This window comes from Bubalus bubalis, chromosome 12 (assembly GCF_019923935.1).
Source record: "Bubalus bubalis isolate 160015118507 breed Murrah chromosome 12, NDDB_SH_1, whole genome shotgun sequence".
NCBI lineage: Eukaryota > Metazoa > Chordata > Mammalia > Artiodactyla > Bovidae > Bubalus > Bubalus bubalis.
This window is the reverse complement of record NC_059168.1, coordinates 67,770,469-67,792,417: the sequence shown is the minus strand read 5'-3', so window position 1 is coordinate 67,792,417 and position 21,949 is coordinate 67,770,469. Positions and strand designations below refer to the sequence as shown.

The 21,949-nt window shown below is 35.4% G+C and overlaps 1 protein-coding gene across 1 annotated transcript in view; it reads right to left on the bottom strand.

The window, feature by feature from the left end:
- The window catches only part of GMCL1 (germ cell-less 1, spermatogenesis associated), a 55,142-nt gene that overhangs the window by 17,109 nt on the left and 16,084 nt on the right, over nt 1-21,949 (bottom strand). Inside the window, exons 7-11 of the mRNA XM_006079634.4 lie at nt 21,489-21,573; nt 19,889-19,979; nt 17,005-17,142; nt 5,895-5,964; nt 703-778 (exon numbers count right to left, since the gene is read on the bottom strand). Of these exons, the coding sequence (XP_006079696.1) occupies nt 703-778; nt 5,895-5,964; nt 17,005-17,142; nt 19,889-19,979; nt 21,489-21,573 (460 nt within the window). The remainder of the gene's footprint in view (nt 1-702; nt 779-5,894; nt 5,965-17,004; nt 17,143-19,888; nt 19,980-21,488; nt 21,574-21,949) is intronic.

Genomic DNA, 21,949 nt, shown 5'->3' with positions numbered 1-21,949 from the left:
AAAAAATAATAAAAAAAAGAAAAACAAACAAAAAAATTAGGCTGATTTTTTTTTTTAAGATAAAAATTACAATTAGGGTAGAGTTTTTTTAAAAAATGTAATTCATGTCTCCTTAATGGCTGTAAAATCAATTTAATGAGTCACACTCATTTTTAAAAATAAATTAAGTAGAAACAAAGCTTGGGACACAGCAGCTGTAAGCACCGTTTTGTAATACTTTTGTTTCCCTTATAAGCATTTGCACTGGGTGGTAATGAAAAACACTTCTTAATGTGGATGGCAATCAAATCAAAAGGTTTGAATGTCTTTCATCTAGGGTTGTAACTATAAAACAGAATCACTCTTAAGATTATGTAATGGCTTTCATTAAAGATATTAAGATATTAATAGGATTAACTTATTTATCTTAATTTCTGGATTACTGAGGGATCTTCTCATATCTCTTATCTAGACTCCAGAGGTTGAACAGTCTCATGAAAAGCTGACAAATTAGTCACCATTGAGCATGTAACTCCTTGCCCAGGAGATCATGCTACAGAAACTAAAACACAAAAAAATGCTCTTCTGAGCATTTATGACTATGTCATAATTTATCATTATGACATGATAACATGTATCATGACCGTTACTGAAAGCATATTTTGCACTAACAGTATAACAATTTGTATAAGACTATACAATTGAGTTACAACCCATACTTACTTCACCATCTTTGGCAAGCTTTCTACCACACCTCATGCTATTTCCCTCTAGTTCTTCTTTATTAATTTCTTGAGGCCTAGAAATATACATAAAACATGAAATCTCATAGAAAATAAGCAACTAATAATTGAAAAATAATTGTGAGTTCAAATCAACAGGAAAAAATTGCTACTAGATTCAAAATTTTGTGGTATGGATGAAGATCAAAATGCAGGGATTACATCTAGCCCATTACCTTTGCTAAATAAAAAAATTTTAAATCTTTAGCGTTTTACTTATTGCCTTGACTTCTAGAACACTTTTACAAGAGCAGGGTAAAACCAGAGAAGAGGTGGGGGAAAATCTATGAGAAATTCTGCTTACTAAGAAAGAAAAATACTTAAAGTCTAACTATTAAATAAAATATATAAGATGCAACTTGGTATCATCTATTATTATTGTTTCACACACAACCCATTTTTTAAGAAAACCAAGTTCAGCATTTAACAGGAAACTGCTGTAGAACTTTATCAATTAATCTTTACTTGGCCCTTTAAAAGCCATAATCAACTAAGAGAAACTGTTATTTCAGTATGAAATAATAAAATGACATTATTACTAGCTTAGAATTCCAAATGATAAAAGTAATATAATATCTTCATTCATATATAGCATTTATTAAGTACCAAGATACTGGGGCTATCATCATCTCACAAATATACTGAAACAAATACAACAAATAAAAATTAATTAAATGTAGATAAAATAAAACATGCCCATGACATCCAAGAGCCCAGTCTAGTAGGGAGCTAGACTTAAGTAATAATATAATAATGTGGAGAGAACTAATTTTAAGAGCATGAAGAAGGCACAGGTTTATTGCCTGGGGTTAGAGTGGGATCATCATGGAGGGAAGTATTATTTGTGCCTGAGAGGGAGTTTCTTGAGGTAGAGGTCAGGGATGACCTCTACGCAGAAGGCCATTCCAGGCAGAAGAACAGCAGGTAGAAAAGGACCAGAGCATGAAAGGATACCAAATGTCTGAAGAAAGTAGTGCAGGCAGAACCTAAAACGAGAGTGAGAGACGAAGCAAAAGGCATTTGGGACAGACTGCTGAAGGGCTGCCCCTGCTGCTACACTAATGGAGTTTTAAGATGAGAGAGTTCCCATGTATTTTTTCTGTTACTTTAAAATTTTTTCTTATGAAAAATTTAAAACCTGTAAAAGTAAACAGCATAATGAGCCGATTTTTTTTTTACCATCTAGGTTCAGTCATTTTGTTTTAGTTTTACTCTCAACCCACTTCTTCCCACACTCCTCCCAACTATCTATTTCTGAGGCTGATCCTCCAGATACCATATCCTTTAATCTGTAAATAGTTCAGTATGTACTTCTTAAAGATAAGAACTTTCAAATAATATTGACACAGATTTATCACACATGAAGCAATAATCCCTAACTAACCTCAAATGTCCCTGGTCCTATTTAAGCAGGGAAGTGAAAATATATTTCTACATAGGAAGATAATCCTGTTGGCAATGTGGAAAAGAATTTGGAAGAGGAGAACCCTGGAGGGAGACTTTATTAGATTATAACCTAGAGTCCAGGAAGTACACTGTCCTTCTCATTTTACTGGCCCTGCACTAGCAAGAAGATGCTCAGCATGTGTGGAATAGAGTGCTTCATTAGGGGCAATATAGCCATATATTTCTGAGGGCAAGAAAACCACTTATTCTAGCTCAGACTCTTAGGTAAGACTCTATATTATAAACTCAAAACGGGTATACATGAGGAAAATCTTGAAAAAAAAAGAAAAGAACATTCATCATATAAAAATTGAATATACAAAAGAAGTAGGTAGGATGGTTTATAAAATATTTCATACATTAAAAAAGTCTTCACATCTGAATTCCAATAAATAATTTACTTTCATTTTTTGGAGGGATTTTTCTTATTCCTATTTCAACTATCTTACTAATTTCTGCAAAGTAAGTATGCTGTGAATATATCTGGGAGAAGATGAGATATAAATTATAAGTAAACAGAAACTAAGAACCCTGGATAACAATCTTATAATCATTATCATGAGTTTATAGAACCCTTTCACATACTGTTTAGATATAAACATACTAGACTATTATTTTAGTAAGTTTTCTGGTATATAAAAATAAATTAAAAGAGACTGGGGCAGGAAAAAATTTAAATGTAAAGCCCTTCTATAAACTTATAGGTGGATTGTTTCTTCATACTGCCTATACCAAGGAGCTAGTATAAAGATCAAACAATAAATGTGGAAGTACTTCTGTGAACTGCAGAGCACTACACACTGAAAGAACAGATAATATGCTTCCTCTTAAAATGAAGACAGTACAGAAATATTTTGTAGAGGGGTCATGTGCTTTTGACGAAGGCACGTATATCTACATGAGTTAATTCACCTTAGATTCAAGTCTTCAAAAAACCTATTACATTAGTAAAATTTGACAATATTACCACAAATAAGAAAATCAGCTTTACCTATACATATATATGAAGATCATGCTTTATGAAAGCATTATTCCAAGTAACATTTCAATTAGGTTAAAAGAAAACCATAACACTGAGACAAAATGCATAAATTATTCAATTTTACTAATAAAACAAATGACAATGCAAATGCCCCATTATACTAAGTGACCAGAAAGATAAATATTTATAATACTGACAGTTAAAGAAATATAAGAATAAACGTTGATTACATTATCTTTTCTCTAACAGCTCTTGATTTTAATACTGTTACTGTTTTTTCAACATGAGTCCATTTAAAAATTCATAGCAAAATCCACACACCTATCATCAATTAATCTACAATAATGGAGGCAATAATATACAAAGGGGAAAAGATAGTCTCTTCAACAAGTGGTGTTGGGAAAGCTGGACAGTTACATGTAAATCAATGAAATATGAACACTTCCTCACACTATATACCAAAAAAAAATAGTTTATATACCTAAGTATAAAGACATGATAGCATAAAACTCCTAGAAAAGAACAGGGAAAACACTCTCAGATATAACCCAAGCAATATTTTTTTAGATCAGTCTCCCATGGCAAAAGAAATGAAAGCAAAAATGAACAAATGGGACCTAATCAAAGTTAAAAGCTTTTGCACAACAAAGGAAACCATAAACAAAATGAAAAGACAACTGACTGAATGGGAAAAAATACTTTCAAATGATGTGACTTTCAAGGAATGTTAATATCCAATACATACAAACAGCTCATACAACTCAAAAAAAAAATGAACAACCCAATCAAAAAGTGGGCAGAAGACCAAAATAGACAATTATCTAAGGAAGAAATACAGACGGCCAATGGGCATGTGAAATGATGCTCAATATTGCTAATTATTAGAGAAATACAAATCAAAACTACAATGAGGTATACTCTCATACCAGTTAGAATGGCCATCATAAAAAAGACCATAAATAATAAATCTGGAGAGGGTATAGAGAAAAGGGAATTTTCCTACACTGTTAGTGGGAATGCAAATTGATGCAGCTGCTATGAAAAAATGGTGCGGAGGTTCCTTAAAAAACTAGATTAGAGACACCATATGATCCAGCAGTGCCATTCCCAGGCATATATCCCCAAATGATGAAAACTCTAATTCAAAAGGATACATGCACCCTAGCACTATTTACAGTAGCCAAGACATCCAAGTAACCCAAGTGCCCATCAACAGATGATTGTCTTAGAAAGATGTGGTGTACACACACACAAATTTATAAAGTGGACTATTACTCAGCCATAAAAAAGAATGAAATAATGCCATCTGCAGCAACATGGATGGATCTAGAGAACACTGTACTATGTGAGGTAAGTCAAAGACAAATTATCATATGATATCACTTATATGTGGAATCTAAAAAATAATAAAAATGAATCTATACAAAAATACCCAACAAACTTACTTATAAAACAGAATCAGATTCACAGGCATAGAAAACAAACTTATGGTTACCAAAGGGGAAAGGCTGGGGGGGAACACAGGTAGGGATAAATTACGAGTATGAGATTAACAGATACAAACAACTATATATAAAACAGATAAGCAACAAGGATTTATTATAGAGCCCAGGGAACTATATTCAACATCTTGTAATAGATTATGACGGAAAATAATCTGTATATATATATATATATATATAACTGAATCTTTTTGATGTACACCTAAAACTAACACAATATTATAAAATCAACTAAATTCAGTATAAAAAAAATTTTTTTTTTTTTTTAAATAAAAAATGCTATGATGTACCATGGGGGCTTCCCTGGTGGCTCAGACAGTAAAGAATCTGCCTGCAATGTGAGTTCCATCTCTGGGTTGGGAAGATCCCCCGGAGAAGGGAATGGCTACCCCACTCCAGTATTTTTGCCTGGAGAATTTCATGGACAGAGGAGCCTGGCAGGCTACAGTCCATAGTGTCACAAGGAGTCAGACACAACTGAGTGACTAACACACACAAACACTGTCAGGAAGCATTTAACAGGAGGCTTCCTGTGTGCTGTTTTGGATCTGTCATGAATCCTCTGTCCCTTACTAATTCCTGAATATTTAGGAATTAAGAGGAGTTGGCAAACCGCTCCCGGGGCTGAGGAATGCATGCATTTCCTTCATTAGTTTTTCCATACGGTGATAAGTAACTATTTACGACCCTCTTCCTTTTTATGAACCATAAGGTAAAAGTGATTATTTACAACCCTCTCTCTTTGATATGGATTGCCTTATGATAATTTGTAAGTCTGGACTTTTGATTTTTATCTTTGCTGAAAATAGCTACCTCTTAAGACAGTATATATACCCACACTATTTTGAATAAAACACCTTTGCTCCATCAGAGCTTGGGTCCCCGTGTTTTTCTTTTACTCTCTTCCTTTCTCTCTCTCTCAGGCTAATTCTTTGGAGCGCAGAAGCCCGCTGAGCTCACTTTCTTGCCCGGGCTTCTAAGACCTTCTCGAGAAGGCACACTGTGCTTTTACCCCCTCGAGAGGGCGTCCAGTGCCTACAAGAAGCAGTGCAAGCCCTGTGTCAAAGGCTTTATCAGTTTTCTGAGTAAACCAAGGAATATCAGCCTCTTACTCTCTCTCTTTTACTTTCTTATTGCCAACTCCAGACCACCAGGTTCCAGTTCATTAAAGGACCCCAACAACACACAATACACTATACTTACCCCACCTCACTGTCTTGTTCTGCTCGGAGCATAGCCAGCCACTGCTGTTTATACACAGAAGATAGCCATTCTAAAATGTAAAAACAAATAAAATAATAATAAGAAATATGGAAAAACAAAGGATTTAAAATTTTAATACATTGATAAAATTTTTACCATATTAAAATTCAAATTTAAAATGGCAATAAGTAAAGCTGGTAATTTATATTTTCAAATATGCTACAACAAATTGCACTCATCTCACACGCTAGTAAAGTAATGCTGAAAATTCTCTAAGCCAGGCTTCAGCAATACGTGAACCATTAACTTCCAGATGTTCAAGCTGGTTTTAGAAAAGGCAGAGGAACCAGAGATCAAATTGCCAACATGCGCTGGATCATCGAAAAAGCAAGAGAGTTCTAGAAAAGCATCTATTTCTGCTTTATTGACTATGCCAAAGCCTTTGACTGTGTGGATCACAATAAACTGTGGAAAATTCTTCAAGAGATGGGAATACCAGACCACCTGACCTGCCTCTTGAGAAACCTATATGCAGGTCAGGAAGCAACAGTTAGAACTGGACATGGAACAACAAGATTGGCTCCAAATAGGAAAAGGAGTATGTCAAGGCTGTATATTGTCACCCTGCTTATTTAACTTATATGCAGAGTACAGCATGAGAAACGCTGGGCTGGAAGAAGCAAAAGCTGGAATCAAGATTGCCGGGAGAAATATCAATCACCTCAGATATGCAGATGACACCACCCTTATGGCAGAAAGTGAAGAGGAACTAAAAAGCCTCTTGATGAAAGTGGAAGAGGAGAGTGAAACAGTTGGCTTAAAGCTCAACATTCAGAAAATGAAGATCATGGCATCTGGTCCCATCACTTCATGGGAAACAGATGGGGAAACAGTGGAAACAGTGTCAGACTTTATTTTTTTGGGCTCAAAAATCATTGCATATGGTGATTGCAGCCATGAAATTAAGACTCTTACCCCTTGGAAGGAAAGTTATGACCAACCTAGATAGCATATTCAAAAGCAGAGACATTACTTTGCCAACAAAGGTCTGTCTAGTCAAGGCTATGGTTTTTCAAGTGGTCATGTATGGATGTGAGAGTTGGACTGTGAAGAAAGCTGAGCGCTGAAGAATTGATGCTTTTGAACTGTGGTGCTGTAGACGACTCTTGAGAATCCCTTGGACTGCAAGGAGATGCTGGGAGGGATTGGGGGCAGGAGGAGAAGGGGACGACAGAGGATGAGATGGCTGGATGGTATCACCAACTCTATGGACATGAGTTTGAGCGAACTCCGGGAGCTGGTGATGGACAGGGAGGCCTGGCGTGCTGTGATTCCTGGTGTCGCAAAGAGTCGGACACAACTGATCAACTGAACTGAATTGAACTGAACTGATGGATTCATGATGGTAAATGTTATCTTCCTTCGCCTTAGGACTCTACTTTAATCACATATATTTAAATCTTTATTTAAAAGTATATTCTTACATTTAATGGTTTTCTTTTCATAGCTCATACTAATTTTCATGTGAGAAACATACCAAAAGTATTATTTTCAGTGTTTACAAAACCTTTAATAGAAAACTGAATAATGGAATGTTCGTGTATGGAATTATCTAAAAGCAACTAAATAATGAGAAGTAAATCATTTCTGAATTATTACATGAATCAAGCACACTCAATAAATAATTCTGACACATTCAGTTCAGTTCAGTCGCTCAGTCGTGTCCGACTCTTTGCGACCCCATGAATCACAGCACGCCAGGCCTCCCTGTCCATCACCAACTCCCGGAGCTCACCCAAACTCATGTCCATCGAGTCAGTGATGCCATCCAGCCATCTCATCCTCTGTCGTCCCCTTCTCCTCCTGCCCCCAATCCCTCCCAGCATCAGAGTCTTTTCCAATGAGTCAACTCTTCGCATGAGGTGGCCAAAGTACTGGAGTTTCAGCTTTAGCATCATTCCTTCCAAAGAAATTCCAGGGCTGATCTCCTTCAGAATGGACTGGTTGGATCTCCTTGCAGTCCAAGGGACTCTCAAGAGTCTTCTCCAACACCACAGTTCAAAAGCATCAATTCTTCGGCGTTCAGCTTTCTTCACAGTCCAACTCTCACATCCATATATGACCACAGGAAAAACCATAGCCTTGACTAGATGGACCTTTGTTAGCAAAGTAATGTCTCTGCTTTTCAATATGCTATCTAGGTTGGTCATAACTTTCCTTCCAAGGAGTAAGCGTCTTTTAATTTCATGGCTGCAGTCACCATCTGGTTTAGATAACTATTATAATTAAAATTACTGTAAATGTAATAGATGTTTTCCTTCAGTAATAAGCGTATTACCTTTTCTACAAAATGAGACTTTGGAAGCTGAGATTTTAAATATTTTATGTAAAAACATGGACTTATTAAAAACCTAAGTAGAAATGGCTTAGCACCATATTTATTTTTTTGTTTTTATTTATTCCCAACTAAAAGGACAGTTTTTCTAATTTTTAAGTTAAGTGATTTGTCTATCTCTACCAAAAGGCAGGGGGTGAAACCCTAGTGCAATTAAAATCTGGATTTTCACTTCATAATTCTCTACCTAATAAAGGTATCCAGATGATTTGCACAGATTTATTAGTGTCCTTTCTTAAAATCCTCCATAAATATACTTTTGAGTGTTTCTTTCCTCAAAATAATATTGTTGCTAAATAACTGCTAAATATCTAGGTGACAAACAATTCATCTTTAGTAGGTAAAGACTAACAGCAAAGCTCATGTGACTCAGTATATCTACAAACATATTCAATCTTACTTGCAATGTATTTGGATTTAAAGTTTTGTTTTACTGTATTTTATTTTTTTAAAAAACAGCTGATCCCTTCCCATTAAAATGATTTCTCAACTCACGACTGGTACTGCTAAATCACTTCAGTCGTGTCCGACTCTGTGCGACCCCATAGACGTCAGCCCACCAGGCTCCCCCGTCCCTGGGATTCTCCAGGCAAGAACACTGGAGTGGGTTGCCATGTCCTTCTCCAATGCATTAAAGTGAAAAGTGAAAGAGAAGTCGCTCAGTCACGTCCAACTCTTCGCGACCCAGCCCACCAGGACCGCAGCCCATCAGGCTCCTCCATCCATGGGATTTTCCAGGCAAGAGTACTGGAGTGGGGTGCCATTGCCTTCAGGTTATGCCTATAGTTTGAAATTCACTGATCTAGAGATAGAATGTGGCTTTTCATGATTCACTTATAAAAATGTAATGAAAATGTTATACATTCACATTCACAAATATCATATAAGCTATATCCCATGAAAATAATTTAAAACTTAGTTTCAACAACTTTTAATAATCTCTTTTGAAACTAAAAAACTTTTTTTTTTTTTTTTGGTTGTGCCATGCAATTTCCTAAAAGCATTTTTAACAAGTTAAAAATGTGTGTACATATTTTTGTCCCTCCTTTCTTGTCTTAATCTAAAAGTAAAAAGTCAAACTAGAAATCTTTTCAGTCACTGGTAGTTCACCCAATAGCATCAGCCTCAAATAAGTCAACAGAACCACTCATTCGAATGCAGTGCTGACAACTGATATATAAGGAGAAATCCCTAAAAAAAAACAAGACTGAAAAACATAGGATGAAAAGTGAAACAATTTCCTTTATGTAGAGCTTTTAATATGATTATATGCAGACATATCTCCAAAAGGTCGAGTTTGCCAGAATCCTTTTTGGCAGTTAGTGTTCAGTGGAAAGATTCTGTAAAAGTGCCTTCAAGAAACTTCCACTTAGTGAAAACAAGTTCAATCACTTTTTAAAACTTTATCAGACCAAAATCCAAAACAAACTCAGAATGGGCATGTCAAGGTGGCACTGGATAGCACTATCAATCAGCAGTTGCAGATCTAATTGATAACAGTCTTAAATGTAAACACAGTACTTTTCTAATAGAAAATGTACGTCAGAATGAATTTATTTAGATAATTTCTCTTGTTTTATACAAAGGATATGGGGAAGGAGGTCTCCAAAAGCAAACTATTTGAAAATCTAAATGTCTTATTTACAAAACTTTAAAAAACAAACAGAAAAATAAGATACACCCCTAGCTTGCCTAGTATTTTATTGCTTAAATGAAAAAGTGTATATTCAGGTATTTCCTGAGAAATCTGTATGCAGGTCAAGAAGCAACAGTTAGCACTGGACATGGAACAATAGACTGGCTCCAAATCAGAAAAGGAGTACATCAAGGCTGTATATTGTCACCCTGATTATTCGACTTACATGCAGAATACATCATGAGAAATGCCGGGCTGGATGAAGCACAAGCTGGAATCAAGATTTCCAGGAGAAATATCAATAACCTCAGATATGCAGATGACACCACCCTTATGGCAGAAACTGAAGAACTAATGAGCCTCTTGATGAAAGTGAAAGAGAGTGTAAAAGATGGCTTAAAGCTCAACATTCAGAAAACTAAGATCATGGCTTCCGGTCCCATCACTTTATGGCAAATAGATGGGGAAACAATGGAAACAGTGAGACTATATTTTTGGGCTCCAAAATCACTGTAGATGGTGACTGCAGCCATGAAATGAAAAGATGCTTGGTCCTTGGAAGAAAATAAATGACCAACTTAGCATATTAAAAAGCAAAGACATTACTTTGCTAACAAAGGTCTGTCTAGCCAAAGCTATGGTTTTTCCAGTAGTCATGTATGGATGTAAGAGTTGGACTATGAAGAAAGCTGAGTGCTGAAGAATTGATGCTTTTGAACTGTGGTGTTGGAGAAGAGAGTCTTGAGACTCTTCAGAGTCCCGTGGACAGCAAGGAGATCCAACTAGTCCATCCTAAAGGAAATCAGTCCTGAATGAATATTCAATCAGTCCTGAATGAATATGGAAGGACTGATGCTGAAGCTGAAACTTTGGCCACCTGATGTGAAGAACTGACTCATTTGAAAAGACCCTGATGCTGGGAAAGATTGAAGGCGGGAGGAGAAGGGGACGACAGAGGATGAGATAGTTGGATGGCATCACCGATGCGATGGACATGAGTTTGAGTAGGCTCTGGGAGTTGCTGATGGACAAGGAAGCCTAGCGTGCTGCAGTCCACTGGGTTGCAAAGAGTCAAACACAAACGAGCGACTGAACTGATATTCAGGTATATACAACATACAAAAATCTACTCACAACCAGTAAAGCTTATAGCAAAAAACAGCCTATAGGTTGAACTGTTATATGAAGCACATTGTCAGAATTAGATCATGAAGGTGAAGGAAAAAGTCTACATAATAAAAACTCCTATCTGGATAAGTAAGAATATCTTATACAGAGCATCTAGGTATATTAGTATACAAATGGAGTAGTTCAGCTCAAAGATCTTCTTGTATATTAATCTAAAAATCTAGTTCCAAAAGATGACAATTTAACTTACTGAGTACAGTATTTTTCAATAAAACTAATTATATGAATTTCTGTATTATATCTTTCCATTTTAAGCAACTTATTTTCATAAAATTCATACTTTAACAATTATCATCTCTACCTTACAAAAATATTAAAAATTTCCCCATTATATCCACAACAGTAATTCTTGACATTAAAAAGTTACAAGGATACCCGTAAGGGAATAAATCTATTTCACTACTTTGTTATCAAGAGCCAAATTAAACATACTTGAAAAAATGGTGATTCAAAATTACTGCTTGTTTATACAATTGGATATGCAACTTTAAAGAGATTAAACACAGTGGAATTCTTTTAAGTAATCAGTAAGTTGCAGTTGGGGACTTCCCTATAGCTCAGATGGTAAAGAATATGCCTGCAATGTAGGAGACCTGGGTTCGACCCCTGGGTCAGGAAGATCTCCTGCAGAAGGAAAGGCAACCCACTCCAGTATTCTTGCCTGCAGAATTCCAAGGACAGAAGAGCCTGACAGGTCACAAAGAGTCCACGAGGTCACAAAGAGTCCAACACATGCTTACTCAGGCTAAGCAACTAACACACACACAAGATGCAGTTTAAAAAAAAAAGGGGGGCACCGGGGGACTTTAGAACAGGAAAGACTTGGGGTGGCATTTGAGCTCTGCTTCTAACTAGCTGTGTGACAGGATAGTAATATTTCATGTATAAAACGGGAACAATTACCTTGATAATTTTAAAGATAATGTTACATAATAGACATTAAATGCATAATCTGGCATATTACTGGGACACTAAAGAATTTACACACTTTTTCTTCTCCCCTTTATAGTTCTTAGGTTAGGAATTAGAATCTAAACTTATTTGATAGAGTAAATGCAGTAGATTTATTCCCTTATGGGTATCCTTGTAACTTTTTAATGTCAAGAATTACTGTTGTGGGTATAATGGGGAAACTTTTAATATTTTTGTAAGGTAGAGACGATAATTGTTAAAGTATGTTTTAGGACACAATTTTAGTTTACACAAACTGAGTGTCTACTACCTATCAAGTACCTAAGAGAAAAAGATGAAAAACATATGGCCCAAGAGGGCCACAGATATATTCTATACTAGAGTAACCTAGCAAGAGATAATGATGCCTTAACAAGGAAGTGGTAGCAGGTAAAAAAAAAAAAAAGGTTTGAGAATTATCTAAGAAAAAAATATACAGGACATGGTAAATGGATGTGGAAGAAAAGAGTTTGAGGAGGAATAGGATGACTTTCAGGATTCTGCCATTTTTGTGAGGCTGGGCAAGTTATTAATGTTGATGACTGATAAGCAAATATAGGAAGAAAAAAGAATGCAGGGACTAGGACTGGAGGGGAAAGATTAAGTATTTTTTTTGAATAGATGAACTGAAGCAATTTATAGATGGCACGCTATCAGTTGGATATCTAAGTATGAAACTCAGGGAAGAGGTCAGAACTGTATTCTCTCAATAGATCATAGGAATGAAGGAAATCATTTGGGGACACTATGTAGAAGGAAAAGATCAATGAGCCAAGGGCACCCTTAGGAGGTTAAGAGGTAGGCAGAGTAAGAGAAACTTACACAAGAAAATGAATGGTCAGAGGGACAGGGAAAGAATCAGAAGAGTATAGTATTTGTAAACTAAGTTAGTACTGTACAGAATTAAAGAAAAAACTAACAAACCATGATATAAAATGCTAGGGAAGTTAAAATAGGACTAACATAAGATCACTAGATTTTAAAAACAGGACAATCCTAACTTTTGCTAGAAAGTTTTAGTAAAATAATGGGGGCAAAAGACAGATTGTAGTGGGTTGAGAAAAGTCTGAAAGGTAAGAAGATGAAGACAGCAACTATAGACTACTCTGAAGAAGGTGATTTTAAGGCAGAGGAATAGTTACCATGAAGGGGACTCAGGGTCCAGATGGGAGTGGAGGGATTTTTGTTTTGTTAATGAGAGGTTTGACCATATTTATAAGCTGAGGGAGAACAGGAAGGGCTGAAGATACATATTATAAAATGATAGCATAAATTTATAGATTATGAACACAGAAGGAAGTTGGCCTGAAGAGAAAGGGAGCACCTCAACCTCTGGGACAGGACAGGAAGGAGAGGTGAGTAAACTAGGAATCTGAATAAATCTTTGCCTGATTATCTTGAATTTATATAAAAAACAACAGAGTTCCCATGGGCTTCTCCTAGTAACTCAGTCGGTAAAGAATCTGCCTGTGATGCAGGAGACACAGGCTTGATTCCTGGGTCGACAAGATCCCCTGGAGAAGGAAATGGCAACCCACTCCAGTATTCTTGCCTGGAGAATCCCATGGACAGAGGAGCCTGGCAGGCTACAGTCCACAGGATCACAAGAGTCGGACACGACTTAGCGACTAAACCACCACCACCCACTGATAGTGAGGTGACTGGAGAGGAAGCTTGAACAGAGGGGAAGAGGTTTGATAAACGATTGCTGAAGCAAATTAAAAACAGTGACCAAGTAAAAGTGATATAAGGAGTCCCAAGGTACAAGCTTAGCAATGAAATATGAGTTTGCAGTGGCACCAATACAAAAGTTATAGAATGTTCTGGAGCAGTACTCAGCACAAAGTAGAGGGTATTAGAACAAAGAAGGTTTAGTTTAGTTTCAGAATTTTGTAAAGTAGGACAGAAAGTTGAAGGCAACTGTGAGAGAGAGCGGTTCAGATGATCTAATATGAAATCCAGATCTGAAAGGAAGAAAAAAGCAGGAGGCTTGAAAGACCGGCAGAAAATGGAGTTTAAAATGGACTGGAAATCAAATAACAGTGTAAGAGGAATGAGACTATGAACCATCTAGAAGGTTATTTATAGCCTGCAAACTACTGGATTTCTGATGCTGAGAAATTTGGGGTTACAGAAAGATTCAAATGTAGCAAGGGCTTAATGATCAGCAGATAAATGTTACAGGAGTTAAGGTCAAATTACTCAGAGGCTAGTAAATGTAATGATAATATGGACACATTACATTACCGAAGAAGGGTGGAGAATTCATTTCACATTTAAATGAATGTGAAAGAAAAGACTGGGGGTCAGAAGAGAAAGAAGAGAGTATGAGCTGGATCACATGCAACAAGGATTTAGAAAGGGCACTGAGGTGGCTGGGCCGATGACTATCTGGCCTCCTAACCCTTTATTAGCAGGATGTGTTGAGAGAAAGTCTTCCACAGAGGGAAAATACTCTCTTCTGAGAGAGCTAAATAAAATGGAGGGAATATAGGAGAGGACATAAAGAGAAAGGTCTGGGAAAGATGGTAACAAGATAGGTCAGAGGTATCAATGGGGAGGGAAGCAAGACAATGAGAGTATAGAACAAAACAGACTTAATGACCTCACCTAAGGTAAATCTAAGGAGCTGGACCACTAAAAAGGGTGAGCACAAAAGAACTCATGCTTTCAATTGTGGTACTGGAAAAGGCTCCTGAGAGCTCCTTGGACTGCAAGGAGATCAAACCAGTCAGTCCTAAAGGAAATCAACTCTGAATACTCATTAGAAGGACTGATGCTGAAGCTGAAGCTGCAATACTTTGGCCACCTGATGCAAGGGGTCTACTCACTGGAAGATCCTGATGCTGGGAAACATTGAAGGCAAAAGGAGAAGGGGGTGGCAGAGGATGAGATGGTTAGATAGCGTCACCAAGTCAATGGACATGAACTTGAATAAACTCCAGGAGATGGTGAAGGACAGGGAATCCTGGTGTGCTGCCGTCCATGTTGTCACAAAGAGTTTGACACAACTGAACGAATGAACACAACAAATCTAATTCTATGAAATAGTGGAATTCAACCGCGCTCAACACAGTTAAATCCTAAAATACTACCATGTTTTTACACAAAGTCTGGATTTAATTTGGAATTAACAGGTGGCTCAGACGGTAAAGCATCTGCCTACAATGCGGGAGGACCCAGGTTCAGTCCCTGGGTCAGGAAGATCTCCTGGAGAAGGAAATGGCAACGCACTCCAGTATTCTTGCCTGGAAAATCCCATGGACGGAGGAGCCTGGTAGGTTATAGTCAGTCCGTGGGTTTGCAAAGAGTCAGACACGACTGAGTGACTTCATTTTCTATTAAAATTTTAATTTTTTTCTCATTTAATCTCCATTTGAATTTAATTCTGACCTAATGATGATAAAAAATGTATATATTAAAATTTCCCAGATTACTGAACATACAACTGAATAATGTTAACACATTTGGCACTATTTCTGAAAAATGATCAGCGAATTTTAGCTAAATAACAAACTATTTTCACTTATTTCAAATCTAGGATACATTCCTATTGAGAGCATATACCAAGGTATCTTGAAGATGTGAGCTATGTGGCCACTTTTTGCCCTCTCACAAACAGCATGGGATTTAATTTTAGTTATACCCTGCTTTTGAAATGATAATTTATTCGGATATACAGGAAAAACTATTTGTCCATTTATATTTTAAAATGAAAAAAGTGCCCTCTATTTTAATTTTAAGTCAGAAAAAATCTTGGATGAAATCTGGTCAGAAATTTGGGATCTAAATTCTTTTCGATTTTATATTAAAGCAAAATATTTCAGACTAGAAATATTTATGCCCATCTTACATTCCAAAAATATAAAGCTTATCCTCTTGCATCACAGACACACCTAAATTAAACTACTTTAAAACAGACTTTATTTTTTAAACTCTTTAAAAATTCATTAGAGAGAGCCTTAAAAGAAGTATGATTAGAGTGGGAGTATGGAATAAGCCCTGGCATCCAATGTCACACACTGCTAGTGTCTGGTGTATAATATACACTAAAACTAGTATAAAGCTGCTATACTAAAGGGGCACATGATCTTCAAATGAAGTGGTGACTGAGCAAACAAACAAATCTCAGACCCACAACCCACACAAATATAATACAAATGAATTATACAAAATTAACAAAAAAGCACTGTCTATAAACCTGCCTAGAGTGATTTTATTAAAAAATGCATTACTTTAACTACCAGAAATGTTAACTCTCAGTTTGTTTTCTATTGAATACCCTTATAAATAAATGTACCGATTTCAACAATTTAAATCTATAAACACAATTATGTTAAAAACTAAGGTGTCAAAAAATTATAATTTTCAGATAAATCTATACAAATTTACAAGTAAATCTTCAAATGCTACTTTCTATTTCTTAAATGTGAATATAGTACTAAATTTAATCCTACACAAACACTAGACACTTAACTTAGAAAATTAAAACAGTAATTGTTTCACAAGTTTTAAGTCATAACTAGCAAAGATATTACATTTGCTTTGACATAAAGTTTAAGACTAGGATATGAAAAAGAAAACAGCAAATTTAAGGAGTATTAATAGAAAAAGAAGTTGACCTTTAAATAACACTTCAGAAGTCAAAGTCTAGTCCAAAACAGTGTACTGGTAAAGCAAATTAAAGAACACCCACATTATAGAATACTATACAGCCACTTAAATGTTCTGAAGAGTATTTAAAGATATGGGAAGATACTCATAATATATAATGTGAACACAGAAAATTATCTACATGGTATGATTCTGCTTGGTATAAAAATCCTTGCTGGAATTAAGGATAACTTCTATTTTCTTCATTATTATTTTTCTATGATATATATATTACTATTACAATCAGAAATATTTTACTTAAAATCACAATTTTATCCTGTTCTTACCTGAAGGTACTAGAGAATCTTGTTCAATAATTCTTGCGGAGGCCAAATCACTGATAATATACTGTAACCTTAAATGTCTGAATACTGACACAAATGGTTTTCCTTGCTCAGTTTCAAGGAAGGTCATACCTTCAAAATCTACAAAACAAATAAAACCACACAAAAAAGCTTAAACTAAATAGCCATTCTTTTCAAAATGTATTATCTCTTCAAACTTGGGGAGATTTAGAAAAAAAGCCCCAGGAAATTAACTTTGGTCCTAATTAGACCCTTGGGCTGGGAATTCAATTGATGCCTTTCTGGGGGTTGGAGCTGACAGCACATAGCCCAGCAAGGTGGGAAAGGAAGGGTTGAGAATGGTAGTCGAGGGTATGGTATCTTTCCAGAATCACTTTTCCCAGGGACTGAACACTTCAGTGGAACTCTAGCCCAAATGCCTCATTCAAGGGTCTTCACAAGACACAGAGGACCCGGAACATTTCTTGGCATCTTTATAATTTACACTTTAGTTACAAGCGATGAACATTACTTAAAACCTTAATTCTGTACTACAATACAAAATAAGATACAAAGACATTGTAGCTGTGAATCTGCAACACAAGGGTAGTATTTATTGTTAAAATAATTCAAAGTTATAGATTTCTTCTTCTAGGGAGAATTTAAGCTTATTTCCAAAAATACTCTCAGCTGCATTCCAATATGCTCTCATGAGTGGGAACGAAAGGTCTGCTGCTATCAAGCATGGACTTGTACATAATCCTTAGCCTGTTTTCTGTTACAAGGTATACCCACAGCAGTGGACTCAGCCTTGTTGCTTTGATAGGAAATAAAGGAAGCAATCCTTAAGTATAACTATGCAGAAAATTTGCTAAATTTCTGTTGTTCTCTTGGTCCTGATGCATATATATCTGAAAAGACAAATAGTTAAGATAACCTAAGAGGAATATTGGGCTTCCCCTGGGCTTTCCTGGTGGCTCAGACGATAAAGAATTTGCCTGCAATGAGGGAGACCTGGCTCAATGCCTGGGTCAAGAAGATCCCCTGGAGAAGCAAATGGCAACACACTCCAGTATTCTTGCCTGGAGAATCCCATGGACAGAAGAGCCCGGTGGGCTATAATACATGGCGTCGCAAAAGAGTCGGACACGACTGAGCGACTAAACAACAACAAAGAGGAATATACTAAAATATAGTGGGTAAGGGCTACAAGTGATCTTTTTGGTCTTATTTTCTCGGTATCTGTCACTTTTATAATTTAAAAACTGTTTGAAATAAACTTCTGAAGTCCCCTTTGAAAAACAAGGGCATCAGACATACATTCTGCCTTATGCAGTAAATGTTTCCCTGCAAAGTTTTCTTAAACTGTATACTTTTATACTACTGAGGCTGGGACAGAGAGCCTAGAGTGGGAAAACCAGAAGGCAGAGGGGACCACAGTTTCCTATTATAGCTTCTGCCACTTAGACTACAAAGTAATTTCTTTCTTGATGGACTGTTGCAGTTAATCCAATTGGAGCTCAAAAGAGCATAAATTTATGTCAAAATTTACCTAACATCTACTGCTTCTATTGACCCGCTTTGTTTTTTTAACTTCTCTACCTTCATCTTTTTCAGCTTTTACTTCTGTTTTTAACTTAAATTTTCTCCTCTACTTTTTTCCTTTCCAATTTCTTAAATCCCTCTTTAACTTCCATAAAGTATAACTTAAGACAGAAATTTAATGTTTTATTCTTGAAGCAAATCAAGTTAGATTTTATTGCTATGGTCATTTATACATTTTGGTTCATGAGCTTCAAGGAAAAACAATTAGCTAGTAAATCTCACTACATAATTCTAGAAAATTTATTTAAATAAGACTAAAAGATCACACTGAATTTTAATATAAGAGCCTCTATTCATCAATACACCTTTAAAAAAGTTAAAAAACAATCTAAACTGAAAGATAAATGCAACACATATTTGTGACAAAGAATTGGTTATCAAGAATATATAAAGAATGCCCATAAATCAGTAAGAAAAGACAATTTCAATACTAAAATAGGAAAAAGACCTGAACAGACATTTCACAGAAGAAGAAACATATGCTGATAAACACACAAAGAACTGTTCAATCTCTTCAGTTTTCAAGGAAATGAAAATCAATACCACAGTATAATAGTTCAATTCAATAACAACAAAAAACAGGATGATATGTTGTCCAGGAGTGAGTTGAATCTGGCTTGTACTGGCTCACAGGAGCTCATGGCATGCATTTCTTTCCAACTCCACATTTGGTAGTATCATGTTAGCCTGAAATTAGTCATGCTAAGAAAATTTATCATTAAAAAATTTTTTTAAATGCTATAAATAAGTGATTATGTTTTCAGAAAACCAGCTTACTAGCACATCACTATGTTATGCATTCATGTTAAGACATGTGTAGAATGCCATAACATTATTTTTTAAAAGCAAGGGAAAAATAAACACAAAACTAAAGACAGTGGTTGGGGAAAGCTGAAGTGACACAACAGGAAAGAAGCACATGAATAGACTGAATTTTTAATGTTCAAGTACTTGATTAGTTCATTGAGGTTCAATACATTATTTTTTTTTTTTTTTTAAAGAAAAAGGTAGTTATGCATAGGTAAAAAATGATAGTGAACTAAGAAAATCATGAACTAAGGACTGTGATTTTTATCCACTTTTTTGCTCCTGATGGCCATTAAATTTTTTTTTCTGTAATCTCTTTTATCCAACCTAAATTTTTTCAGTATAAATAAGGGGCTGAGTTAGATCATTCCCAACGTCCTCTCCAGCTCTAAAATTCTCTATTTATCAATAAATCAGGGCTCAATTTTAATTAAATTTCAATAAAAAAAGTTCTGAATAACAATTTTAATCACACCTTTTTTCTTCTTAGAAAACCAGACATCTGTTTCAGTCAAAAGCTGTTTTAAAGATCCATTCCAAGAAGGCACAAGTTGAAGGAACATCCACTAGATTAAAAAAAATAAGTAAGAAAAAAACCCCGTAAAACTTCATCATTTTGAGTTCACATTTTCAAACTGCTTTCTTAAAACAGAGTATCTAAAAATTTAATTTCCATTTTATAAGCAAGTGAAGGAAGTAAAACTATTACATGATATGCTCATGATAAGCCTTAAATTCATCATGGCATTAATCGTGGTCCAAAGATAAAAACTAGATGAGCATATAAGGAATAAGCTAATACCTGAAAAATATTTATGGTTTCAAATGCACTATAGTTTTAGTATTAAAAAGGTAAATGTTCTACATGTATGTGTACACACATACATATAAAATATACTGTATTATAGAGTGTAGATACAACACATATATACAATATATAAAATATACTAATTTATTTTACTCAATTAATTAAGTTTCACGACATACTATGTGAGATTATAAAAGAAATTAAATATGCGAAAAAGGAATTTCTCATTGTCTAACTGCTGTTGAGACAGTATGCAGAGTAATGAAGAACATGAATTTTTAAATCCTGGCCCTGTCAACTAATAGAGAGGGAAATTACCTAATTTCTCTGGGCTTTAATTTCTTCATTTGCAAGATGAGCTTATATGATAATATGTCAACCTCACAGGACATTAGAATTAATATGGGTAACATACTTAGAGCAGTGTCTAGCACATAGTAAACATTCAATACTTAGGAGAAAGAATGAATGCTACCAGTGGCTCAGAGATAGAAATGGGCTGTCTACCTTCCTTTAATGACAGGTTACCACATTTACTAAACTTCCTTGAGGAAAAATAGTAATAGAATCTCACCCAGAAGGTGACTCATTCCCAGGTTTCATGACCACGTTAATGTAAACTTGGTGCTAAGGACAAAAGGCTAACAGCAAAATCATGCCGTGGGGAAAGCACAGACTAGAACTCACAGACCTGGGTTCTGTCTCATGTCTGCCATGAAGTAATTGTAAGAATTCTAAGTGTTACCATCTACAGAACAAAAGTAACAGCCCACTTGTCTCTTCAGAGTTGTGAAAACTAAATTATACTAAAAATGTTGAAACCTTACAAAAGGATGAAGTGAGACATATGTCTCAAGTACAAAAGACCTGTAAAAGAATCTCAACATTCTCTAGAAAAATTTGTTAAAAATTTCATCATAAAGTTATTAATTCAACTAAAGCTCAATTCTAAAAACATTTCTGAAAACTGCATAAAATATTTAACATTACTGATCATGTAAATAACATGTTACTTATTGGGAAAAAAAAAAAAAACCTTGGAAAAAACAAATGTATTCCTAGAAGAGAAAAGTATAAAGAATACAATTAAAATTACTCATGATACCAATTCCCTAAGCCTAAAGACTTAACATTCTGGCATATGTCCTTTTCCTTTTCTTGCATGTATAACCACTCTCTCACCACTGGACACTAGCTATTTTCAGTTTTTCACTATTATAAGCAATGCTGAGTGGCTATCTTTACACATATCATATTATGGAAATACCTTTTTAAGGGCTGTGTACACATCCATCTCCACTTGCATCACAAACAAGTTAGATGAACCAATGAGTTGTTTCATGACATTTATACTAGAAAAGATAAAATAGAAGTAGTGAGCCTCTCTTTATACAAAAGTTAAAGACTCTGGTAGGACTGAAAATGTTTTTAAAAGTCTTTTTTATCAGAAGAAAACATGGAATTAAAAAACTACATCAGTCTTTTTGCCCAAGACAAAGAATCTTAGACAAAAACAATCTATTTGAATGTAGGAATACTTATAATTCAGACTGTATGCTGCAAAAGGTTTTTTCTTGCACTGCTGAGGAAACAAAGAGCTTGCTCCACTGATTAACCAAGGTAAAGCAAAGTCCTAATAAGATAAGTTTTAGCATGCTCTCATAAAGTAGCAGCCTTCCCTTTCTTTTGCCTTTCCCTTTCATTCAATTAAAAAAAATTCTGTCAAAA